This window comes from Sphaerodactylus townsendi, unplaced genomic scaffold, assembly GCF_021028975.2.
Source record: "Sphaerodactylus townsendi isolate TG3544 unplaced genomic scaffold, MPM_Stown_v2.3 scaffold_18, whole genome shotgun sequence".
NCBI lineage: Eukaryota > Metazoa > Chordata > Lepidosauria > Squamata > Sphaerodactylidae > Sphaerodactylus > Sphaerodactylus townsendi.
The window spans coordinates 3,329,456-3,354,470 of record NW_025950341.1 but is presented as its reverse complement, the minus strand read 5'-3'; the positions used below and the strand labels follow the sequence as shown (position 1 = coordinate 3,354,470).

Below are 25,015 nucleotides of genomic sequence, written 5' to 3'. Positions count from 1 at the left end.
CTTTGAACAGAAGTGTCATTCCTTCAGGGCAACTAGCAACTCCTGGACAATGCCATTTTTGACACATGCGAGTTTCCTCTCCTTGAAGAAAACACACTATAGCTAGTAGTTGGGCTTATCCTGAAAGATGTCTTTAAAGTGGAGACTCAGTGTTAAAATCTAACTGCCAGCTCTTTTGCCACCTTTCCTCACTCCTTCTTGGTTTGTGGCTAGGGGCGTTTGCTGCTGTTTGTAATTTGTCAAGAACCGCCCCTATGAATGGCTAAGAAGAAACTGTCTCCCTGCACAGTGCCTGGGCTGGGCCCTCCTTTTTTTATTCACAAGGTGAGTCATGCTGAAGGTAAGTGTTTTTTCTTCCTGTCTAGAGTGATTCAAGCAGAGGAGGTGATAAAACTACCTGAAACAGGGGGCGAAAGCAGGCACAGGAGAACAGTCTGCAGCTGCAACCCCTCTCTGGCCCACACACACAGTCCTCCAGCATTTTGCTTAGAAGTGTATTGGACTGGACAACTTGTTGGAGGACATAATCCTGATTCCCCTGGGATGGCTCCGCACTGGCTGATAACTCTGAGCTGCCTTGCTGTCTCTCTCCGCTTTCCTGCAGCTGTTGGCACTCAACGAAGAGAAGGTGAGGCTTTGCAAGCTTAAAAAAATCATTCTGCTTTTATGTTGGGAATGGATTCTTTTTAACAACATCTCTCTCCCCTTTTTCATTTTAGCCGTCCTTTAGAGAGGTTCTCCAAGCTGTTGTGTAGCCACTTAATGTGCAACAGAGAGAGGGCTAACTTCTCTCCCTTCTGTGCTCGTAGAACTTCCCTGGAGCCAGGCAGAAAAGCTTGTCAGGACATTGGGAATCTACCTGACAGGGCCAGTGAGGGCCTTTGAGAGGAATTTTATGAAGTGGTGCAAACATTTTTTCAGAGTTCCTTTCCTTCTCCATTAACCATCTCTTTTACAGAATCCACAGTAGTTTTAAGCACGTTTAAATAAGGTATAGAAGACGAGAGAGGGGTGGAACCAGAGAGCTTCGCTGATTTGCTGCATTTAAGGCCCATTATACTCCCTCCTATCTGGTAAAGAATGAAAAGAGGGATTGGAGAGACGAATGCACATTTAAACATCTGCTACAATGCAGATCACGAGAAAAATTTTTCATTTGAGCATCTTTTTATTTATACTACAGTTCTATAGTGCATATAAGATGAAAGAATTAAAAATCAAAAATTAAAGATTGACTTATTATTTACTTAAAAATTAGCCTTGGGAACATTTCTAAAGACAGCATCAAAACTCATTGTTCGGGCAATATTTGATTCAATACTCAGGTGGCCAAATCCACAAGATGTTCTTGAGACATTATACACCTTTAAAAAAATCTTAAATCTTTTGCTAAATGATCTCTCTGCAGAAGCTACTGTTGCTAGAATTGTTAAAAGAATGTGCAAGCTGACACAAACATTGGGAAAGAGGTCACTGAGTCTGTATTCTGTGTATTCTGTCCAACAGATCCAATGGTTTTAACTGTCCATCTCCAAGTTTGCTTTATGTATTGAAGGCAAATACTGCATTTCTGTTAAAAAAAATCTACATCATTAAGGTCATTAGGGGATTGCTTTTATAAAAATCAAGCTTTTCCTTTCAAATCACTTTCAGGCACGGTGAGATATTTCCACAAGAAATCAAAATTTTCAACCAGCTTCTTCACAGCATTGAATCTTACAGTTAATCCTGTTATAACACTGTCTACCAAAACTTAAACGCAGATTTTTCAAAATAGACTTCTTCTGGTGAATCATCATTTCCAGCAAGTTAGCATCAGATCTGTTATCACACAGCATTGCCCTCTTGTGCATAACTCCACCACATCCATGAAAAAATGTTATTTCTAACTTAAGGATTGATATAACAATTCTGACTTCGTTCCACATGTACCTCCAGTCATTTTGAAGTATTGTAACATTGAAGTATTGTAACATCTATGAGGAATATATCAATGTTTTCTGCTTCAATATTCAACATAGCATTTCTGGCTTGAATTACCTTATTGCAGTTATCTGTGCTAGTCAATATTTTTTACCACACAGCTAACACAGAGACAAAAGCCATCTCATACAATAGAATTCCATTTCTTGTTTTGGATGTCAAATTTAGTACTAGGAGGTCTTGAAGTGCTAATTTACCTCCAGGTAGGTCAGCTGCAAAAGGCTTTATACTTGCAATATGAATTTATCCAGTGGTGGGATCCAAAAATTTTAGTAACAGGTTCCCTTGCCAGCCCCACCTCAGCAAAGGGGGCAGAGGCATACTTAGACAAACAAACCTGAGCCCTGGGCAAAACCTGAGTTGGATCCCCCCTCATGGGCAGCCACCCCACCACGACCCCAAATTTTTTTTTTGCACCAAGTCATTTCTAAATCATCATCACATTATAGAAAATGCCCCAACTCACAAATCTGAACACAGCAATGGTGAAACACACAGGTTCTTTGATAGAGACTGGTGAGATAAAAAGTACGAAAGGCTGAGAATCAATGAATTGCAGTACCTGAAAGGGATTAACCCAGTTCAGGGAGTTACATTATTAGTCGCAATTGCTATATGGAACCTTCACGTTCAAAGGCAGTATGCCTCTCGGGGAGGCGAGGGCATGGAGATGGAAAAGCGGACCCAATTAGTAACCTCCTCTTGGCACACACAAATAATTAGTAACCCACTCTTGGGAACTGGTGAGAACCTGCTGGATCCCATCTCTGAATTTATCATCTTGTTTCAGACATACCATGAAACTTGCCTATGCAGTTTTCCAGTATTTTGCAGCACTTGGGACTGAAACTAAACAAGTGGGAGATAGTTTGAATTGTTCCAATAGAGGTTATAGCTTCAGCATAATTTTCACATAAGTTAAATGTGTGATAACTGCAGGCTGAAAAAAATTCTGTTCAGCACAGTTCGTATATATTTGCTTGTGCGCCATTGTTATCTGCCAGCAGTATTTGGTCCGTTATGATAAACTTGAGCTCTACAATCACTGAGAGGAACAGCAGGTCTTCATAAATTATCAGTTATCAACTGAGCAATTTCTTCCCCTCTTTGGTTGCTACAATCTGCAAACTGTAGAATTTTTTCCTGAATTTCATGCTGTGTTTCTTTTCAAGTTACAGATCTCAAAATAAATGTTGTTTGTTCTTTATGTGAGGAATCTGGAATGGCAGCTACTATGGCAGATTCCACATGGGCCAAAAACAGTGGTGTGAAAATGGTGTAAACCCTTTTACACTGTTTTAAACCATTTACACTGTTTTCACACCATTTTCACACTGCTGTTTTTGGCCCATGGGGAATCTGTCTATTACTGTGATTTTGCAGACTGCCTCTCAGTCAAAAGATGTTGTTTCTCAAGGTTCAAGCATTCTACAATAAATTCATTTTGTGAGTCAGGAGACAGATAAAGAACTTGAAGGTGTTAACTCCTGTGACTCCTGTACACTTAGTACTCCTGATGGATTGGGTCCCACCTGGAGAATAGTTCTTTTAGTCCTAAAAAGTTTCCATTGTTTGAATCACCAGTGTGATGGGATGAACCATTAAAAGCGATTGAAGTCTGCTAGGAAAATTACGGCATTGTTGTTGCACTTTAAAATGTTGCTTGTTTCCATAGGCTTCAGGTTTGATTGTTGCTTCCGAGATAGGTCTTAACTTGGTACCTTTCAGGTTCAGCCATGAGCTAGGTGGCATTGGGGACTGGTGTTTGGTGGTTAGGTGTGATTGTTGGTGCATCCTTTTCGATTTCATGGATTTGTGATCAAGGCCATTATTAAGGCCTACAGTGGGTGCCCCAGGCTTCCCACCTCCTGAGCCTGTATTTGTGTTCCTTTCAGATCCTTTTTGTCATTTTCTGCAAGTGCTCCTTTATCAAATTCCTGTACACTGTTACCAAAATCAACTGCTCCTTGTTTTGGGATGAGGGTTTCAAGAGTTTTTTTTTCTTGTTCTGATGGTATGGGGGGTTGAATGAGTTTTTTTCGAGTGCCCTTGATACAACTTGAAAGAGTTTTTGTTGTCTCCTTTTTTCATGTTCCTCTCATTTTTTCTTCTTCTTTTTGTTCCTGATAGAATAGAATAGAATAGAATAGAATCTTTATTGGCCAAGTGTGATTGGACACACAAGGAATTTGTCTCCGGTGCATATGCTCTCAGTGTACATAAAAGAAAATACATTTGTCAAGAATCATAAGGTACAGCACTTAATGATTGTCATATAGGTCTAGTAAGCAATCAGGAAACAATCAATAGTAATAAAAACATAAAATGTAAAATCATAAAATAAAATGAAATGTCAGCACAGGCTATAGTCATCACAGTCATAATTGGGAGGAGATGGAGTAGCAATAGGAATGATGAGAAAAGTAGATGCAGTAATTATATAATAAATATATAATAAATAGTTTGATTTATTCTCGAGGAGATTATTTGTTTAACAGAGTATTGGCATTAGGGAAAAAACTGTTCTTATGTCTGATTGTCTTGGTGTGCAGCCCAGTGCTCTGTAAAAGCGTTTAGAGGGTAAGAGTTAGAACAGTTTATGTCCAGGATGCGAGGAGTCAGTCCGAATATTTTCACAGCCCTTTTTTTGACCATTACCTTCTGGAGGTCCTCAATGGAAGGCAGGTTAGCAGCAATTGTTTTTTCTGCAGTTTTGATTATTCTCTGAAGTCTGTGTCGATCTTGTTGGGTTGCAGAACCAAACCACACAGTTATGATTTGTGAGAATACATTTTTGATGGATAATTTATAATTTCTTCTTTTATATTAGGAAAGGGAAAATGTAATTCCTGATCAGCTCTGATCATTGCCATATTGCTTCAGAAAATGGTGAGCCAAAACCTACGAAGTTTTCAAATGAACAAGTCAGTGAAATTGTGTCCTAATGTCAGTAAAGTAATTAAGGAAAAGGATTACAACACAGCTTCAACTTATCTTCCCTAAATTGCTCTTTAAAGATGGATTTAGCATGTACTAGTTCACCAAGCCTTCCACTTCAGCAATGGCTGCCAGACTAAACATTCTGTCTGCTTGGCTGTTGAGTGGAGAGTCACGTCATAAGTGGAGTCACAAATATGTAACGGTGATGTAAAGAATATATAAAGCTATGCTATGTAGACCAGCATAAGATTTACATACTAGTATTCACATGTAAATCAGCCGTGTGGCGTAGTGGTTAAGTGCTTGCACTGCCACTCACACGGTCAGGAGTTTGAGCCCCCTGTGGGTCAGAGATCCTGGCAGCTGGCTCATGGTCAACTCAGCCATCCATCCATTCCTTGGTCAGTACATGAGTACGTAGCACATAGCTAGGGGGTAAAGAATAGCCGGGGAAAGCAATGGCAAACTACCCCGCAAAAACAGATTGCCTATGAAATCACTGCTTGCAGTGGTACCCCAGGGTCGAACATTACTGAAGGGGAAACGTTACCGTTATTAATATGTAAACTTTTTGTGGGACTTTAGAAAACTCTCGAGTCCCCTTGAGCTTCCTTTGGCCCCAGTGTCATGCACCTACTGATTACCGCAATAGGACATGGGGCCAGTGTTTCATAAGCCACACTTCTTTTCCCAGCCTTTGGTTCCCCCATTCACCTCCAGCTGAACTTGGCAATAGACAGAAAAAACATGCACTGTTGATACTATTATAGAAACTGCAAGCTTACTTGCTTTTCTTTGTGGGAGGTTGGGCTGGAGCATCCAGTAGGAAAGCTAGTTGGTGACTGAGATAAATGTTGCATACAGCCATTAAAAGTATCACAGTTTCACAGGCAGAAATGAGTTGTAGATGGATATTGTTCTGTGTAGCTACCACATGACAAGACTTTGCATCTCTTCATTCCTAACGTTAATTTAATTCCTAAAGTTAAATAAAGATCATTTGGAGATCTTTAAAGGCAGTATGCTTTCTGTGGCTCTCGCCCCGTCCTTATTAAATTTTAATCAGTCTTTAAATCAGTCCTTAAAAGGGCTCAAATTGAAGACAGAAATTCATTTCATACAACTTAGATGGCTTACAAACAACTCTACAAACATTTGAACTTCAATATAAAAAACATTACTGTTGAACAAAAGAGCCAAGCTAATGAATGATGTTGATGAACTGTTTTCCACTCAGTGTCTTGGGATGTAAAATTATGACTTTTCCTGCAGTTTTCTTTTTTCCTTCTTACCTACCTCTTGCATGTGAAGTTAGGTGAATGTTCTCTTCAATCAACCATTGTTCTATGGACAGCACTGCTAATGCAAGAAGTGTGCCCTAAGATGTGATATTTCTCAGGGAGGTATTCAGAATAGAGAATGCTTGCTCTGCTTGGGCAGTAGCCACTGGAGTGCTCACTGTGATTCTCAGTAACTTCACTGTTTCTGCAAAAACACGTCTCCAGGTTCTTTTCCAGAAGTGTGATCAGTAGTGCTGAAACATCTTTGGTGTGGTGGATCTCTCGCCTCTTGTTCAAGGTGGAAAGTTCTGTCTTCATCTTGTGTCACTGTAGCACTGGGTAGGTCTCTGCCCCTTTCAGGAGAGGTTGTTCTGAAAAACTCACATTATGTGCTTCAAACAAACTACTCTATACCAATGTTGCACTGCCACTTACTAAATGTTTAGTGAATTCAAATTGTTTTTGAGTGTGTGAAGTCATATCACAAATTTCTCATGAAAGTTGATCTAGGGTTTCCTTGCTTTTGGCAGCTAAGGTTGCTCAAGTAGCTAAAAGAGCGAGCCTTGAATAAGATCCATGACTGCCTTAATACTTCTAACAAAAACAGTGACAGCTATTCTAATTGCTGTATGATCAGTAGCTTCTCTGTGAACACTGTAGAAAGTATCCATCTTAGGCATTATTCTGTGGAATAGGAATAAAATGTAAATGAATCCCCATGTTCTTCCATCAGATTAATCCCCTACCTCACAAACAGTTAATAACTTAAAATCCCAAGCATTTTAGCTAGCAAAGTACCCGATTAATTTCAATATCCAGGGTATGGCTATAGTACTACATTTACCATTTGTTCAATGTTTAGATCTACACAGTCAGATCCAAGTTCTTTGACATGACACTTCTTAGCTAAACTTAAGTCTACGGAATTCATCTTTTCATTTAACTCTGAGTAAGCATCAAGGAACAAGACAAAGAGGGGATAAGAAAAACACAGTTCAAACAACAAACCATACGGTGTTCAGTAGGAAAGAAAGCACTACTAAAACATTGTGAAAATCTGTAGAAACATATATAGAATTGTGTTATAAGGCCCTTTCTAGATGTGACCCTTTCTAGATTCTGTGTGTGTTCATTTTAGTTTGGAAAACTGTCTAACACAGCAGCTATCTTGTGCTGGTGCCAACTACTTTTACTTAAAACTCTGAAAGTGTCCATGGATTCAACAAAGTTCTAGCCTGTGGAAAGGTTCTGAGAGCGACATGTTCAAGGAAAGAGGTTCTGTCACACGACTTCATCGAGTTAGCATGAGAGAAATCCAGCTGTGACCCATCTTCTTTATGGCGACAGAATGCAGTTATTTTTGAGGCAGGGCTTCTAAACCAGTACGAATGAACTTTTAAATAGCAGTCATTTTTTCCTGTGCCACGTGAACCAAGGAGCCTTTGATAGCTGACTTTGTTAAAAACCAATCTACTTTACTTCAGATGTTTCAGGTGAAATTTGGGTACAAGTTTGCATTACATGAAAACCCAATTGTATCTGATGGTTTTGTCTCCTCTGGTGAATCCTTCTGCCTCAGTGAACAAAGTAGAAAGCACTGACCCTAGAATGCTCCCCTTGTAAAGACCAGAAGCTGCCTGCCAAGGTAATGGGTGCCCAAAATAGCAAACGGAGATGTTGATCGTTCTTTGCCCAGTCACAGTTATACATTGCCCAAGAAAAGGGATAAAGTTGATTCATATCTTGAAATCTGTGCACAGTTTCAGATGCTTACTGAAGGCCCTGCTGATGGGGCTGATATAACTGATCTCCATATTATATAGATCAGTAAACCTGGAGAAAATGGTAGATCCAGAGGTTGGAATCCATGGCATGACATCCCTGCTGAGCTCCCTTGACTCCCCATGCACCGCCCTCCTCAGGCTCCACCCCCAAATCTCCAGGAATTTCCCAACCTGGAACTGGCAACCCTACCTCCCTGCTGAGGTTCCTGTTCAGGCATCAGCCCAAAATCTCCAGGAATTTCCCTAGCCAGAGTTGACTATCCAGGGAGGTCAGGTCTCCCACTTTGGTGAGATACTTCCTGTCTCCTGATGGTGCTGCCCACTGCTGCCCAGCTGGGCGAAAAAAGCTGAAGAAATGGGGAGCATAATCAATGTAAATGAATGCCATGACATCACTTCTGATGAAAAGTGAAAATGATGTAATTGATGTAAATGATGTAAACCATAGAGTTTGAGGTGAATTGTCAATGACTCAATGATGTCACTTCTGTTCTGCCACTGAACCATGACCTCTCTCCTTAGGTAGGACCAAGTATTCCACACTGAAGGATCTTTCTCTTGTACAGTTCAAGGCAAGAGAAAGCTGTTCCAGTTTGGTCATAGTTTTGCCAAATCGTATCAAATTATTACATGTTATCAATATCTAATACATACATGCATATCCATCACTTGATGACTTATATGCGCATAAATGAATGAACTATTCAGGATAGTTTGAATTGCCATATCACCTCAAGCTCAATACACCTCAGTGGTGCACGTTCATAGATTCAGTGGCATGATCAAAAGCAGAAAAACTAAATGGTGTATTTGAAAGTGAGAATCAGGCCTTTGGCCATGACTGCAGTTTGGTGTTTTGGAATTTGGTGCGCTTGTTTAGTTGGATCTCATCCTTCCAATGTTATATGGTATCGGTGTGTGAAAACAGCTGTTTGGAGCAGGCGTGGCATTAGGGCACAGTGAAGGTAAAGCTATAGGGGCTGTGTGTCAATCTGTAGAGTAAATCTGCTGCAGCATTATTTATTTATTAATTAATTATATAGGTTTTTTTAGCTGCCCTATACCCAAATGTCTCAGTGCAGGTTACAACACAAGATAAAAATAATAAAATGTCGATACACCTAAAAACAATTACAGTATATCATACTATAACAATAAAACATTCAAAATGCGTACAACCTATTAAAAACCTACCAAAAAATTCCAACTATGCTTTTACTGTATGAATGATCAAGGATGTGACTGTTTAGTTCTTGATGCACTGCAGAGTCAAAGGGGGAGATAAACTTCTGAGTGCTTTAAAGTGTGAGCACAGAATGGTGTTGAGTGTCCATGTAAATGCAGTTTTACTTGGAAGGTGCTTGTTGGGCATTAAAAATCCTATTCAGGAAGCTTCATGAAGGAATGCAACAGACAAACACAGCACCAGGAAAAGTGTAAAATTACCTTGTTAAAAAAACATGCAATTACAGACATAATTATCATGATGTAATTGCTTCCAACGACTCTTCTGACAGCTGCATAAAGTTGCAAAAGTAGAGAGGAATTGAACTGTGATTGGGTGATGTAATCTCCCCACTGGTTGAGCTTTGGGTATGAAAATTGCCATGTAGAACTAATGATATATATCAGTTAATGTAATCAGCAAACCTTGCCATATTCGGTTATTTCGTTTGGGGAAAATAAATGAGCAAGTTGTGTCAGGCACAGTTTCTAGAGGTAGGGGTGGGGGTTCCTCCGTACAAAATGTTCCTCCGTACAAAAAAATCCCTGCACTTGGAAAACAAGTGCATTAGAGAGAGAGGTGAGTTAGAATCCTTTCCCTGACATCTAGTTTTCTATGCAAGATTTTTTTTGTGTATGAAGAACCATTCACAGAGCAATCCAGACCACCACAGCAGGTGGAGGTGACGTGGTGAAGATAGTGCCATGCTGCCTGCAAAGGGACTTCTGGGTGGCACAGCAGAGAGGGAAACTTGAAATCCCGTCCACTGCCCAAATCACCCCTATTGACCGGAATGGCTTATGCCACACAAAAGTCAGGTCCACCCTGGGAATGCGCCAGCATGCCCCCCACTGATGTCCAGTCAGCACACCAGCGCAGCTCTGTGGAACTCTGGACTTCTGGGTTTCAGCGCTGCTGAACAGAGGGGCAAACAGCCACTGGTGCATTTGCCCCCTGCACTGGTGGGGCTGCCCCTTACACAACAGAAGGGACAAACACATTGGTGCAGCCCTCCGCCATTTCTTCTGTGGATTCACCTCCCATCTGGATTGGGCTGTGACATCATTGTGTCATTGGCAATGCTCTAGTATTCACATCATTTTAAGAACTTTGGTTTGCTTGCTATATATTTAGAAGCTCAAACCATGGTTATGGGGTTATCATAAGTTGAAATTTTGCAGAGGCAGGGGGTGAGGGCAGGAGAATTCAGTATGGGGTTGGGAGGAGTTCGGGAGCAGGGGAGTACCGAGTACGGTTGTGGGGCTGAGCACAGTGCCTGGGGCTTGTGGCAGTATGCCACTGTCTGTATTAATAATACATTTTATTTCTATAATGCTTCAACGTGGTCACTACTCTTTGTTATGTCAGTAACCAGAATGATATATAATGTGCCGTGATACAATTTGCCTCATTTACACATTGGATTTTAAGATATATATTTTGCCAGTGTAATGGGCAAATCAGCCATTTTCCTTTCTCGTGAGCTCTTTCTTTGACCTCTGCCTTGCATATACCTATTGTAAAAGCTCAGATAGTAGATTTTTAAAATAGGGGACCCTGTATCTTTTCCCCAGAGGGGGGCGGAAACAGGTTGGGTGATTTTGAGTTGAAAAAAAAATGGCTTGAAGGAAAATGATAAAGCAAACTTGTATTTGGTCACACGTTCATAGCCCTAAGTTGGAGTTTGTAGTGACATCTGTATTTTTTTAAAGCAAAGGAAACAAAGCTCTGAGGCATTCTGTGAAATGTAAAGTTTGAGACAAAAATACCAAAAATGAATACTTTTTTGTGTGTGCAGCCAAGTACATCTGACTTACAGTGATCCTGCATTGCAGGGGGTTGGTCTTGACTGCCCTTGGTTCTTTCTTATCTTGTATTGTTCCTGCATTTGCGGGGAGTTTTGGAATCTTGACTGCCCTTGAGGTGCCCCCAACTCTTGTGTGTTCCTGCATTGCAGGGGGGTTGGTCTTGACTGCCCTTGAGGTCTCTTCCAACTCTTGTGTGTTCCTGCATTGCAGGGGGTTGGACGTGATGGCCCTTGAGGTCTCTTCCAACTCTTGTGTGTTCCTGCATTGCATGGGGTTGGTCTTGACGGCCCTTGAGGTCTCTTCCAACTCTTGTGTGTTCCTGCATTGCAGGGGGTTGGTCTTGACGGCCCTTGAGGTCTCTTCCAACTCTTGTGTGTTCCTGCATTGCATGGGGTTGGTGGCTTGGCAGGCCTTGAGGAGTCTCTCCCAACCCTTGTGTGTTCCTGCATTGCATGGGAGGGTTGAGTCTTGACTGCTGAGGTCTCTTCCAGCTCTTGTGTTACTATAGGTTTTAGACCCAATGATAGCCCTTGATTCTTAACTCTTTGGGGTTTGTCCCCAGGCCCTTGAGGTCTCTTCCAACTCTTGTGTGTTCCTGCATTGCAGGGGGTTGGTCTTGACGGCCCTTGAGGTCTCTTCCAACTCTTGTATGTTCCTGCATTGCAGGGGGTTGGTCTTGACGGCCCTTGGGGTCTTTTCCAACTCTATGATTCTATGATCCTATAGGGCTTTCAAGGCAAGAGACATTCAGAGGTCGTTTGCCATTGCTTGCCTCCAGTCATGACTTTGGGATACCTTGGAGGCCACCCATCCAAATACTAGCCATTGTCAACCCTGTTTAGCTTCTCATATCCAATGACATCAGGGTCTGTAGCTCTTGGAGCTATTCCTGCATGTTGCAAGAGCTACAGGACTTGGAAGCCAACCTTGAAGTCTCTTCAAATCCCTACCCTGCATTGCAGCGTGGAAGCTTGAGTCTGGGTGACCTTTGCCCATACACACATCTCTTCAGCCCTTGTGTGTTAAGCTGCCTTGCAGGGGTTGGGCCATTTATGATGGCCCTTGAGATCTTCCAAGAAATATCAGAGTTCCTGCATTGACATGGGAGTTGGTCTTGGCAGGCAATAGCAAATCCCTTCTGAATATCTCTTGTCTGTTCCTACACCATTGCAGGGGTTAGTCCCACAAGGTGAGCAGCCATAAGTTCTCTCCTGTCAGCTCTTGATGGCCTAAAGCAAAAAAAAGGCCTCTGTGGTTCCAACAGGAGCTCACCTCTAGCCTGCAAAGTGGGGCAGCCAAAGGATTGAGGAAAGAGACTGGACAGAGGTCGTTTGCCATTTGCTTTTCCTCAGTCCTTGACTTTGGGATGCAGCAGGAGGCCACCCATCCAAATACTAGCCATTGTAAGCAGGCTGATTAAATTCTCAGGTGCAATGACATGAGGCTGAGCAGTAGTGGGCTAGATTCTGATATTAGCTCCAGCAGCTTGGACTTGGGAAACCCAAGTTGGCAAATCCCTAGCACCCACGTCAGATCGGAGGCTTGCTCTCAGGTGACCTTTCGAATCACGAGCGTCATTCTCAGCCCTGTAAGCTGCCCTAGGTGTGGCTAGATGGGAATCTCCAAGAATATGAGGATTTTTTGACATGGAGGCAGGCAATATAAAATCCCTTCTAGATATACTTATCTAGAAAACCCAGAACAGCTGCCCGAGAGTGCTCTCTCTCTAGGTTGCGATTGGCCTAAAAAAGACAAAATGCCTCTGTGGTTCGATCAGGAAGACCTCTAGCCATCTGCAAAGTCTAGAGGCATATTGCCAAGTAGAGATTGATAGACTTCGGAATGAGGGGTCTTATGTTTAGGCTGATTAAGTCCACATTGCTATTTAGTGAGCATTGAGGGGAAACTAGCTCAGGCTCCATGTTTTGGCTTAAAATACTTGGCAAACCCAGCTACAGTTAAACTAAGGGTGCTTCTCAGGTGCTTCTCAGGAATCGGCGTCATGCCTACAAACACAGAGGTGTATTGTAATGGCTGTTAGGATTAATCCCAGAACAAATGCGAGTGCTCACTAGGCTTTAAAGACAACTCCACAAACCATAAGATAGCATGCAGTGCTCATTATGCACAAGGAAATAGGTGATTGCACATGAGGTCTAATGTTTATAGGACCCCACAGAGTTTGGAGAGGAAAACTAGCTAGGCCCATGTTTTGGTTAAAATATTCATACAAGCACAGTTAAACTTATTTGGGGAAGAGGTTCCTTGCAGTGCACTTGTTAAAATTAGAGACAGAGCCTTTTGCAATTTGCAGTGCCTTTACATTTGGGAAAATACCTCACTGGCTTCAACTCTAAACCATAAGATAGCATGCAGTCCAGTCCAGACTTAAGTGCTGTCAAATACATTGCAACTAATGAGGACCCCACAGAGTTTGGAGGAAAACAAACGTTTAATTATAGGCATATACAAGAAGAACATTTTGGGAAGTTCCTTGCACTCCAAATGTGCCACACAATTAATTATTATCGTCAGTGATCCTCAATTCATAGCTTCATTAGAGGGGAGAGGGATAAATACGTGCAGACCTGGCTTACTTCCTGGGAAAAATCCTCTTGGTAGCCAGACCTGTTTTGTCTCAATGCTTATCATGTAGTGTATTACAATCTCAGTGTCTTGCTGGAACACTCTATTCACAAAGTGCTACAATGGCGTACAGTGTTGCTCTAAAGTCATCATGATTCTCCAAAGAAGGAATTAGGTATGCCTTTAGTTCAGTCTCAACAAAAAGGCAAATGTGTGCAAAAATATTATTTGCATTCAACCAAGATCTCTCTTCCCCTGCTCTACTTTGCTTCCTTCTTCTCTCTTTGTTGTTTCCCCGTCTGTACACTTTAACTTCTTTGGGGCAGGATGCAATACTATACTCTATAAGATATCATTTATTTTAATGTCTGTCTATCGTCCCATAATCAATATATCTAATTCTCACATCTGTGGATAGTAAATTCAGAGACTGGAACACTGAACAGACAAGACAGCTCACTCTATAATCCTGAAAAAGACTCAGTTTGCAGAAAAATCTGAAATCTAAAAAATAATACTTTGGAATGTTAAACCACCACCCCCCCCTCACAATAATAGAAGCTGCATCTGTAGCTTTAAGAACTGAATGTCCTCAGTGGCCATTGCTAGGCAACGACACATAATCATTGGGCTGCTATGAGTCAGAAGCGACTGACAGCACATCACACGCGCAGACACACGCACACAGGCAATGGAAAGAATGGATGGCATCATTCTCAGGAAACGTTCTGCTTGATTTTGCAACTTTTCTTAGAATAATGTGAAATGAGTGAGGCATTACTGTCTTGCCAGCTGCATTAACACAATTTGAATTCAAGAAGTATACTGGGAAATAAAGAGATCAAAGGGAGAAGGAAAGTGTCCTCGTTCACACTTCCTATAATCAACCATAGTGAATATGTACTATTCATTAATGGGCATGTGACATGAATAAGAATTTAATTAGCATTAATAATTTATCTTTAAATTTAAGTCATATTCCTTCTATTATGCATTTTAAATTATAGTATGCGGGACAGGAATAAACCATACGATGGTTAATGAATGTATGCATATTTATTTGAATGAATGTTGCTTAAATGAAAGTAGGCTCGTAACAATGAGAAAAAATGTGGAATTATATGGACTAAAAAAAACCTCCACAGAATACAGAAAATTAGATGGAGAGAATATGAAGGGTGGGAAGACGTGGATTCAAAGCTGTACAAACTTGAAAAAAGAACTGGAATTTGGTCTCTGTTTTGGATGTGTGTGGTGACATTTAACCTATGGCACAGCATAGCATCAGTCCTTTGAAGTCTACTATGCTTATCACCAAAGTCTGACATTATACCCTTAGGACCCCTAAGTTCAACCAACCCCACAAATGGTTGCGCTTCATAACCTTTCCGGCATGTCATTATTATGAGAATGTTTCTAATTTTTTATACACTTAAATTTCATTCAGTGCAAAAGTTTTAGCTATACTAAAGGATCCCAGGAACCGTTTGTTTAACTGCATGACACTGTTATAGATACAAGACTGTCCCTGTGGAATGCACTGTCCTTGTTGGGGGCACTTCTTTTTGACTTTGAAAGAGAGACTACTTTGCTGCATACTGCAGAGTTTGGCTAGAGGAGCTGCTGCTATTCCCTGGCCAAGGAGAAGCTAATGGTCCTTTGTGCAGATCCCTGGTTTCAAGAAAAATGCTCTTGCATAGGCCCAATGCCATAGCCAAAGCTTCAACCAAAGAACTTTTGTTGGCTCATGAAATTTACAGTTTCCATAATCTTATGCTGGATATCCTGATCTTGAAACTAGCTAGAAAAAGAAACCAGATAACTCCTCCTCCTCCTCCTCCTCCTTGCCTTTCAGCTCTCCCTTGTACTCAGACCCAGTTAGGTTTTTTTCCTCATGCAGTCTGGCTTAGGGCCAGCTTGAGAGTTTGTTGCCTGAGGAAATGGTACTCCCTCGCAATCATTAAGCACAACCTACAAGGAATCTCTGCTGTGCAAACCTTGTCAATCAAAGTATACATGGGATTTGCACAAGAGTACTATTGCTGTGTTACACAGCTGCCATTCATTGTGTATGGAGCATGCCAAAGATCTGCCTGAGTTCCATGGCTGAGAACTGGCTGTCTCCTAATCTACTGTCCTTATATTCTTTCTGTGTTTGAACACGTGAGCAGCTCAATCTAGATGGGGGAGGGGGCATGAAGTGGCTTTAGGAACTGGTGCAGGGCTGCACTGATGCATTTGCCCACCAGTGGCACTTACACCGGGGGGAAGGGCAAACATGGAGGCATGTGGGTACCATGGTGCCCAACTCAGAAAGACCAGCGCTGGCCTAAACCTGGCCGCTGGCACAGCTGGAGCAAACTAGGGGCATTCTCAGGAGTGAAGGCAACTTCCACTGGGCTTTTGAGCAAGGAATCCCCCCCCCACCCCCAGCACAGGCCTCCAACTTCCGCCACCCGAAAGGGAGGTGCAAGTCTATTTTTCCCTATGGAGAACTTTCGGGCAGCTGGGGTTTTCCCCTTTTTTTGTTGGTTCCCCACACTGCCCTCCGGAGGTGGCCCAGTGGCACAAGAACAACACTGTCCTCAGTGCCTCAGTTCTCTGAATTGGGCTGTAAGTTGCTTTACACAGGGTCAGACCATCGGTCTTTCAAACAGCATCCCAAACTGGCCACTTAAGGTAGCTACCTTTGCCGTCCATGTTCACAATTAATATTTATGTTTGTTTGTTTAATTGCTTTGTCTTCCAGCTTGTGATTGCAATGGGAAATCCAGACAGTGCATGTTCGATATTGAGTTGCTCCGACAAACAGGAAATGGATACCGGTGCCTCAACTGCATGGACAACACAGAAGGAATCCACTGTGAACGATGCAAGGAAGGCTTCTACCACCAGCACCGTGGAGATCACTGTAGGCCTTGTGCCTGCAGTCCTATAGGTAGGTGGGTGACCTCAAGAGGGCTGATGGAGAGACAAGAAAGAAAAAAGAAATTAATTTTAGCCAGCTTGGGCAAGGAATGATAAGTTACATCAGTTTCCTGTTCTTACTAGCTGCTGTAACTATGGACAATCAACAGGCTAAGTTTTTTAGGTGTCTCCTTTAAAGGGATGTTGATGTACATCTAAAAATATCATTTGTGGATGGAGACAAGTACAATTACTATTCAAATCTACTCATCAGAGAGCCAAGATAGGCTGCAGATCCCTGCTAAATGTGCACTTGGTTTTATTTCATTGCAGGAGTTTTTAAAAATGTGAATCCTTGGTTTGCCAACTCAAGGTTGGGAAAATCCTGGAGATTTGGGGGTCAAGGCTGGTCTAGGTGGTGTTTGGAGAGGGAGAGGAGTTCAAAAGGGATGTGTTTCCATATAGTCTATAGCGAAAAAGGCAAACTCTATGCTGGGGATCGTTAGGAAAGGAATTGATGATAAAACTGCAAAGATTGTCATGCCCTTATATAAAGCAGTGGTGCGACCGCACTTGGAGTACTCTGTCCAGTTCTGGTCGCCGCATCTCAAAAAGGATATTGAGGAGATAGAAAAAGTGCAGAGAAAGAAGGGCAACCAAGGATGATTTGAGGGACTGGAGTTCGACCTTCCCTAATGAGGAGAGGCTGCAGCATTTGGGACTCATCTTTAGTTTGGAGAGGAGACAGCTGAGGGGGAATATGATTGAAGTCTATAAAATTATGCATGGGGTAGAAAATGTTGACAGAGAGAAATTTTTCTCTCTTTCTCATAATACTAGAACCAGGGGGCATTCATTGAAAATGCTGGGGGGAAGAATTAGGACTAATAAAAGGAAACACTTCTTCATGCAATGTGTGATTGGTGTTTGGAATATGCTGCCACAGGAGGTGGTGATGGCCACTAACCTGGATAGCTTTACAAGGGGCTTGGACAGATTTATGGAGGAGAAGTCGATTTATGGCTACCAATCTTGATCCTCTTTGATCTGAGATTGCAAATGCCTTAACAGACCAGGTGCTGGGGGAGCAACAGCACTTGCAGCAGAGCCATGCTGCTCACTATCCTGCAAGAGTGAGCTCCCCAAAGGCTACCTGGTGAGGCCACTTTGCAGGTGTAGCAGAGAGCTGGACTAGATGGACTCTGGTCTGATCCAGCTGGCTTGTTCTTATGTTCTTATGTTCTTTTCCCAAACGGCTATGTTCTTCAGGGCATACTTGTAGTATAGAGATCAATTGCAATTCCAGAACTCCAGGCCCCAAGTGGAGGTTGGCAAATCTAGTGAGACCAGACGTAAAATGTGCCTGCCTCGGAACAAATATGCAGTTCCAAAATTGCAATACTGGTACTATGCTAGCTGATGTTAAAAATGACTGATGATAATGTGTGAAATCACTGTGGTTTCTCTAGAAACCCAGATTTTGACTGGATACCACTGTTTCGCTACCTCCTTGCCAAAAACACTTCTTTTATGCTCTGTTGTTCCACAAGGTGTTCAGCACTGCTGCAAAGAGAAAGGAAATATTCCTAGAACAGTGTGACCCATTTCTTTGTCAACTCATGGGAAGATGTCAACATATGAGGAGGACAGTGATACACACTCAAGCAAAATGCATGGTGTATTGCAGCAGCATGCACTACTAATGAGAATCACATACTATTGAGCAGTTTCAAATGTTCCTTTTAAAAAGCTCAGTTTTATTGCATTGTTCTGGGCCATTTAGGACATCAACATTTTTATTTTCACTTCTGTGGTGCTGTGGTTATCATTTGGATGTTGCTGTTTTGATTATTTATTTGTTCAGTTTTATAGTTGTTAAAATTATTATTAGAAGCTTCCTCCATCACCTGGGTACTGAGAGTGGGTGGCACACATACTTTAAATAGTGAATATGTTACTTATCTGGTACTGCAGATTTTCAATGTAAAGCACCAAAAAGGACATCTACATCTCCTTGTTTGAAAGCATTTACTTGGAAATACATTCCAGGAAAAATGATTGGGGCAAAGTTCCAATCATGATAAGTATCAAAGGAAGGAAAGGGTGGGAAATCTTGTTTCCAGAGCAGCCAAAACAACATGGATTTGTTTCTAGACGAGCGGTTCTCAACCTGTGGGTCACGACTCCTTTGGGCAGGGGTCTTCAAACTATGGCCCTCCAGATATTCGTGGACTACAATTCCCATTAGCCCCTGCCAGCATGGCCAAGTGGTAGGGCTCATGGGAATTGTAGTCTATGAACATCTGTTACCTAGGGCTAACAATCTGGAGGGCCATAGTTCAAAGACCCCTGCCTTTGGGGGTCAAATGACCCTTTCACAGGGGTCACCTAAGACTCTCTGCATCAGAGTTCTCCATCTGTAAAATGGATAAATGTTAGGGTTGGGGGTCACCACAACATGAGGAGCTGTATTAATGGGTCATGGCATTAGGATGATTGAGAACCACTGTCTGTCTTGGAAAGATTCTGAGATTCACATGGCCTGTAACAGCTGGAGTCGTTATGAGAGAGCAATTGCTCTTCCAGCTTTGGAGATATACTTCTCTCAATTGCCATGAAAAGAAGGCTATGGAACATTTATTAAGTCCATGTATCTTTCTTCTGGTATTGCTGCTGTTCCCATTACTTGATTCTTTTTTGAACCTGATTCAGAAAATGTAGAAAATGTAGATCAGTGGTTATCAACCTTCCTAATGCTGTGACCCTTTAATACAGTTCCTCATGTTGTGGTGACCCCCAACCATAAAATTGGTATATATAAAATATAAAAAGACTGTTTTCCGTTGGTCTTAGGCGACTCCTGTGAAAGGATTGTTCGACCCCCAAAGGGGTCGTGACCCCCAGGTTGAGAACCACTGATGTAGATGGTACTGAATGCTTCCAAATGTGCCTATAATGCTCTGGAGCAGGGATCTGCAACCTGCGGCTTTCCAGATGTTCATGGACTACAATTGGCCATGGTGGCAGGGGCTGATGGGAATTATAGTCCATGAACATCTGGAGAGCCGCAGGTTGCAGACCCCTGCTCTGGAGGTTGTGAGGCTAAGGTTGCCAGCGGTGGACTTGGAAATACCTGGATCTTGAGAGTGAAGCCTGAGGAGGGCGGGGTTTGGAGAGGGAAGGATATGACACCATAAAGTCCTCCTTCCAAAGCAGGCATTATCTTCAGGTGAACTGCCTGTGTGCCTACAAGTTACCTGGAGATCAGTTGTAATAGTTGGAGATGTCACATTCAATCACCACCACCTAGAGGATGACAATTCTATGTGAGGCAATGGTTTTATGTTCCAATGGAGGAACCACAGTGGATATCAGAGGAAAAGGTGGAAGGAATGGGGAGAATGCAAAAAAGACTTCTGAGGAGAAGGAATGTTCTGTTGCCAATGGACAACTACAGTAGCACTTCAGAAAGCCAGCCAAGCTACAGGAAAGGCAGAGTGTGAGAGACTTTCAGTAGGTCTCAGAGAGAGTAAAAGACTTTATCTCCTCTGTTGTCCCAATTTTAAACTGTGTTGACTAACTCTGAGTTTTACATATGTGTCTGACTTCAATTACCCATCCTAGCAACGTCATTAAATCCCTGGTGATGCCCTCTGTGAAAGAAAGAGGGGTGCGTGAGCTGCCCTCTTCCTTGCAACTTAACCAAGAAGACAGGGTTCTTCAAATCCAGATACTCTGAAAGGAAAGAACATAACTTTCTTATTTGTTGTGTTTTTGGTATTTTAAAGAAAAGAACATAAAGAAAAAGTGAAAAATAACAGAAAAATTACTCAAGTTCCAAGATAAAGCGTTAGCATTTTCCTTTCTGGTCTGAAGGCTGAATGAGAATGAAACTTAATCCCTCTCCAATCCCTGTGACCCAGTGGCGTTCCTGCCTATGGACAGGGGGTACCCTATGTCCCCGGGCGCCCCCATTTTGAAACAGGTCATGCGATGGGGGGCTCAACAATTCTTCAGGGGTCGTTTGTGTTTTTTAAATTTTAAAGTGTTTTTTCACGTTCTGGCCTGCAGGGGGCGCATTTTTAAGGCTAGCGGCACCAAAATTTCAGGGTATCATCCAGAGACTGTCCTTATAATACCACCCAAATTTGAGTGATGTTTGGTTTGAGGGGAGAGCAAAGTTATGGGACCACCTCAGCATAAGGGGTGCCCCATCCCCATTGCTTCAATGGGGAGCTAACACTGAGATAGGGGGCTACCCATTTGAGGGACCATAACTTTGGTCCCCCTGAACATAACTTCACCAAACCTGGGTGGCATCATAAGAATAGTTAACAGATGATACCCTGAAAATTTGGTGTCACTAGCTTTAAAAATACACCCCTTCCAGGCACCCCAAGAAATTTGGCCAAGATTCTTTGTTTTGCAGTGACTTTGCTCCATTGTAGCCAATGGGGAATTTCTGAGTGTGTAGGCAGGCTGCACCAGACTTTCAGGGTGGCTCCAGGAGGGCCTCTTGGTAATAGCATCCAGGTTTGGAGACCTTTGCTTCTGGGGGTTCAATTTTATGGGCCCCCAAAAGGCTTATTTTGTTTCCCCGCTCCTGGATATGAAAGCCTGTGGGCTGAGTTCTCTCAGAACTCTCTCAACTCCCCCCTCCCCCACTCCAGAAGCAAAGTTCACCAAGCTTGGATGCTATTACTCAAGGCCTCTTGGAGCCACCTTGAAAGTCTAGCGCCTCTATCTTCAAAAATGCGGAGCCTGCCTCAGAAATTCCTCATTAGGTACAATGGAGCAAAGTCACTGCAAAACAAAGAATCTTGGGCAAATTTCTTGGGGTTCCTGGCAGGGATGTATTTTTAAAGCTAGTGACACCAAAATTTCAGGGTATCATCTGTTAACTATTCTTATGGTGCCACCCAAGTTTGGTGAAGTTATGTTCAGGGGGACCAAAGTTATGGTCCCTCAAATGGGTAGCACCCATCTCAGGTTAGCTCCTATTGAAAACAATGGGGATGGGGCACCCACTTTGGGGGTCCATAACTTTGCTTCCCATGAACCAAGGATCGCCAAACTCGGGTGGTATCATCAGGGCAGTCTCTGGATGATGCCCTGAAATCATGGTGCCGCTAGCTTTAAAAATACACTCCCTGCAGGCTGAAAAAACACCAAAAATACCCCCCCCCCCCAAAACCAAATACCTTGCATTCGCATTTGTTCATATTTGGGCATCACTTTCAATTTTGTTTTAACTGGGGACCCCAGATTCTCCCTTTAAGGTGGATTTAAAAGAAGAATCTGAGCTCCCTTGTTTAAACACCATTGAAAGTGATTCTGTTTGAGGGTGGATTCCACTGGAGGTGTTTTGTGAGAGATGATGCTGACATTTGTTTGGTAAATGTTTTGCTGGGGGTGATTTGTGAGAGATTTACATGCTTAATACCCACTTGCACTGGCTTGGAGTTGTTTCTCAGGCTAACAACCTATCTCATAGGGTTGTTGTGATTAGGAAAAGAGTTGGTGGGGAGAGAGCCATGTATGTTTTGATGGGAGTGGGAGGTGTTTTGTGAGCTGGTACAAAAAAATCATTGTTTGGTCATAGTGTGGGAGGGTGGCCGCCCATACGTCGGGCGGGGGGGGGGGGCAACTCAGGTTTTGTCCCCGGGCGCCAGTTTGCCTAGGTACGCCCCTGCTGTGACCTGAGTTATATGACCTTTGTCTCCTTTTGGCCCATTAGATCAATCTTCTTGATCTGACAGGTTGGGTTTTAGAATGTGGCCCTGGAGAATCTAATTTCCTTTGTGGAAACATAAACACAGATTTATAGCTTTTCTACGGGGAAAGGATCTCATAGTTTATGACCTAGCCAGGCCATGTCAAAAGAGGCCAAATTTTTGTTAGACCTTCTTCACACACTCCCACCAAGAAAGTCTCCATTACCAGATCATGCCTGGCAACCTGAAACCTCCAGATGAGGTTTGGGGATCTTCCAGAATTACACCTGATCTCCATACGACAGATATCAGTACCCCTGAAGAAAATTGGCTATTTGGATGATGGACTTCATGGCTTTACACCCCAATGAGGCCTTCCCAGGTTGCACCCCTAAATACACAGAAACTCCCCAACCCTAAGTCTATTGGATACTCAGGAAAGCTGGTTTGAAATTGGTTTTCCCCTTTATTTTGCCTATTGGCAATTTTCCCTTCGGTACAGCAGGAGGCAGTCGGCTGGAGGCACCACTGCTTTCTCCTTTTCACACATCCTGCCTTTCATTAAGGTTCCATACTTTCTTAGCTGGGGTTGGTGAGAAAAACTGGGTTTATATACCAAAACACAACAAAAAACGTTATATGGTAAGCTTGTCTAGCAGCTTTAAGACTGCCTCTGAGCACAAGCAAAGTGCCTGATACCAGCAGGGGATCTATTCCCTGGACTGAGCAGTGTCTAGGTGCCTTTAGCCCTGCTTCCTCAAACACTCCAGAATCCATTGGGTGGAAGAAGCTGAGCAGGCCTGGACCTGGTGGGAGTCAGTAAAGCCAGATGCTATAGCCACTCCTTTAAACAGTTTAGTTCTGGCATTTTGCGAAGGGGAAACCCAAATGTGCAGGCCTGCCAAGAAACCATGGGATGAGTAGGAATGATGCTGGAGGCAGGACTCTAGGCTGCTTAGCTGATTTCCATGACATGGAGCACAGGCACCTGCAAAGACCCTCCTTAAGGAGTTTTCTGTGATTCAGTTTTAAGTTCCGAAAACTTGGTGAATAGTCTTAATTGAAACTGAGGTCCTCATACAGTCAGAAAAGGATCGTGTGAAAGTGACCTTGAATTTCAATAGCATAATCGGGTGGCCAACCTTATGGCGCTCCAGATGTTTATGGACTACAATTCCCATCAGCCCCTGCCAGCATGGGAATTGTAGTCCATGAACATCTGGAGCGCCATAGGTTGGCCACCCCTGGATGTGGTCTACTGATTTAAGCCAGATGGCTTACAACAGTGCTCTGCTCACCATGCTATCAGTTTTCTAAAATCCCTCCTGTGGATCGAAAAATCCAAGGGAAATGTTCTTGCAAGCCAAGGAATCCCCCAGGTTTGCCCCACCCCCATCTGAAAACAAAAAGGGGACTAGATCGGTCCATTCTCCTCCAAACAATCTCTGCTGAGATCTCATAAGAGTTGCCAGATCTCAGCTGGCATCATGGAGCTGCTTTATAACATTGGTCCTGAAACTGTTTTGGTACCCAAAAATGGGTTGCAATATTCTTGCAAGTGGGCCACAAGGCTAGGAGTGAGGAGAAATAGACAAGGTGCCCCAAAACAGTTGTTTGAATGCTCAATTCAGTAAAAAAAGAAAAGAAAAACCAAAACAGTATATTATAAAGCCTACCTGGATTTCACAATAGGCTATTTTGCATACTCCCTAGCAACCATTCCGGCTGTTTCAGGTGCGCAGGCAGCAGGGAAAAACTGAGGTGCACTTGAAGAAACAGAGCCAGCCATTGTGGGAGAATTTATATACCATCAAATGAGAATGACAAATTATATTTCCCCTTCTCTCTCTCATGCATGATGAAGACAGGGTTTGTGCTTTCATAATTGATTTTCCCTTTCTTTGCCCTGCCTCCCTTCAATATTTGTTGTACTGCTCTCATTCCTTCACAGTACTTCTATTAAGGCCATCTAAAATAGCATTTGACTTTAAAAAAATAGCTTATGGACTGATGGTGGAGGAACAACCCTTCATTAGGTATATGTCTACTGCCTCTGTTATTCCTCCACCAGCTGTGGATATATGAAATCGTGTCATGAGTTTAAAAAAACTGTGCACCTACAGTGTTATCATCACGACTGCTAATTACCTCAGCTCTTTTTGGTGATGTAAATGCTTTGAGAGGATTCAGAATTTAATTATAGTCGAAAGGAATGGAACAAGGCTCGCGTCTCATTCAAGGCAGTTTTCTAAACATGGTAATTGTTGCAGGGGCATAGCTGTGTACAATGGTGGCTGGCTCTCACCAGGGGTGCTGCTGGGCACCTTTCCATACCTGCATCCTGCCCCCTTGCAACTGTGCCCCACCCCGAATTCCACATGGAGTTGGGGGCAGGGGCACAGTTGAACGCTGGCCTGTTGGGCTCACCACGCCTCTGAACTCCGTGAGGAGCTTGAGCAGGTCATCCTGGCTTTCCCCACCCTCAAACTCAACATAAAGCCTGAAGTTTAAAGCTTGACCCAAACCTCACTGAGGCCAGGATCAAATTGAGCAGCTGAGGCTGACTCCAGCTTTGTACTGTTGAAGTTCAGGGGCGGGGTGAGACCTGTTGGCTGGTGTCCTACTGCACCCCTGCCTCAATCTCCATGAGGCACAGTTGCAGGGGGCAGCCCTGCATGCACACCTCCCATGACTGTGGGAAGTGAAATCTGGGGCTCTAGCCCCCTGTGCCCCCTCTCACTACACCCATGGGCTCTTGTTTGAGGTTCAGCCTGAAAGAGCTGTGTGG

At 43.0% G+C, this 25,015-nt stretch overlaps 1 protein-coding gene across 1 annotated transcript in view; it reads left to right on the top strand.

Annotated features, from left to right (window-relative positions):
* Positions 1–371: 371 nt before the first annotated feature.
* The window catches only part of LAMC2 (laminin subunit gamma 2), a 73,635-nt gene continuing 48,991 nt past the window's right edge, over positions 372–25,015 (top strand). The window contains exons 1-2 of the mRNA XM_048482486.1: positions 372–628; positions 16,356–16,544. Of these exons, the coding sequence (XP_048338443.1) occupies positions 544–628; positions 16,356–16,544 (274 nt within the window). The 5' untranslated portion in view covers positions 372–543. The remainder of the gene's footprint in view (positions 629–16,355; positions 16,545–25,015) is intronic.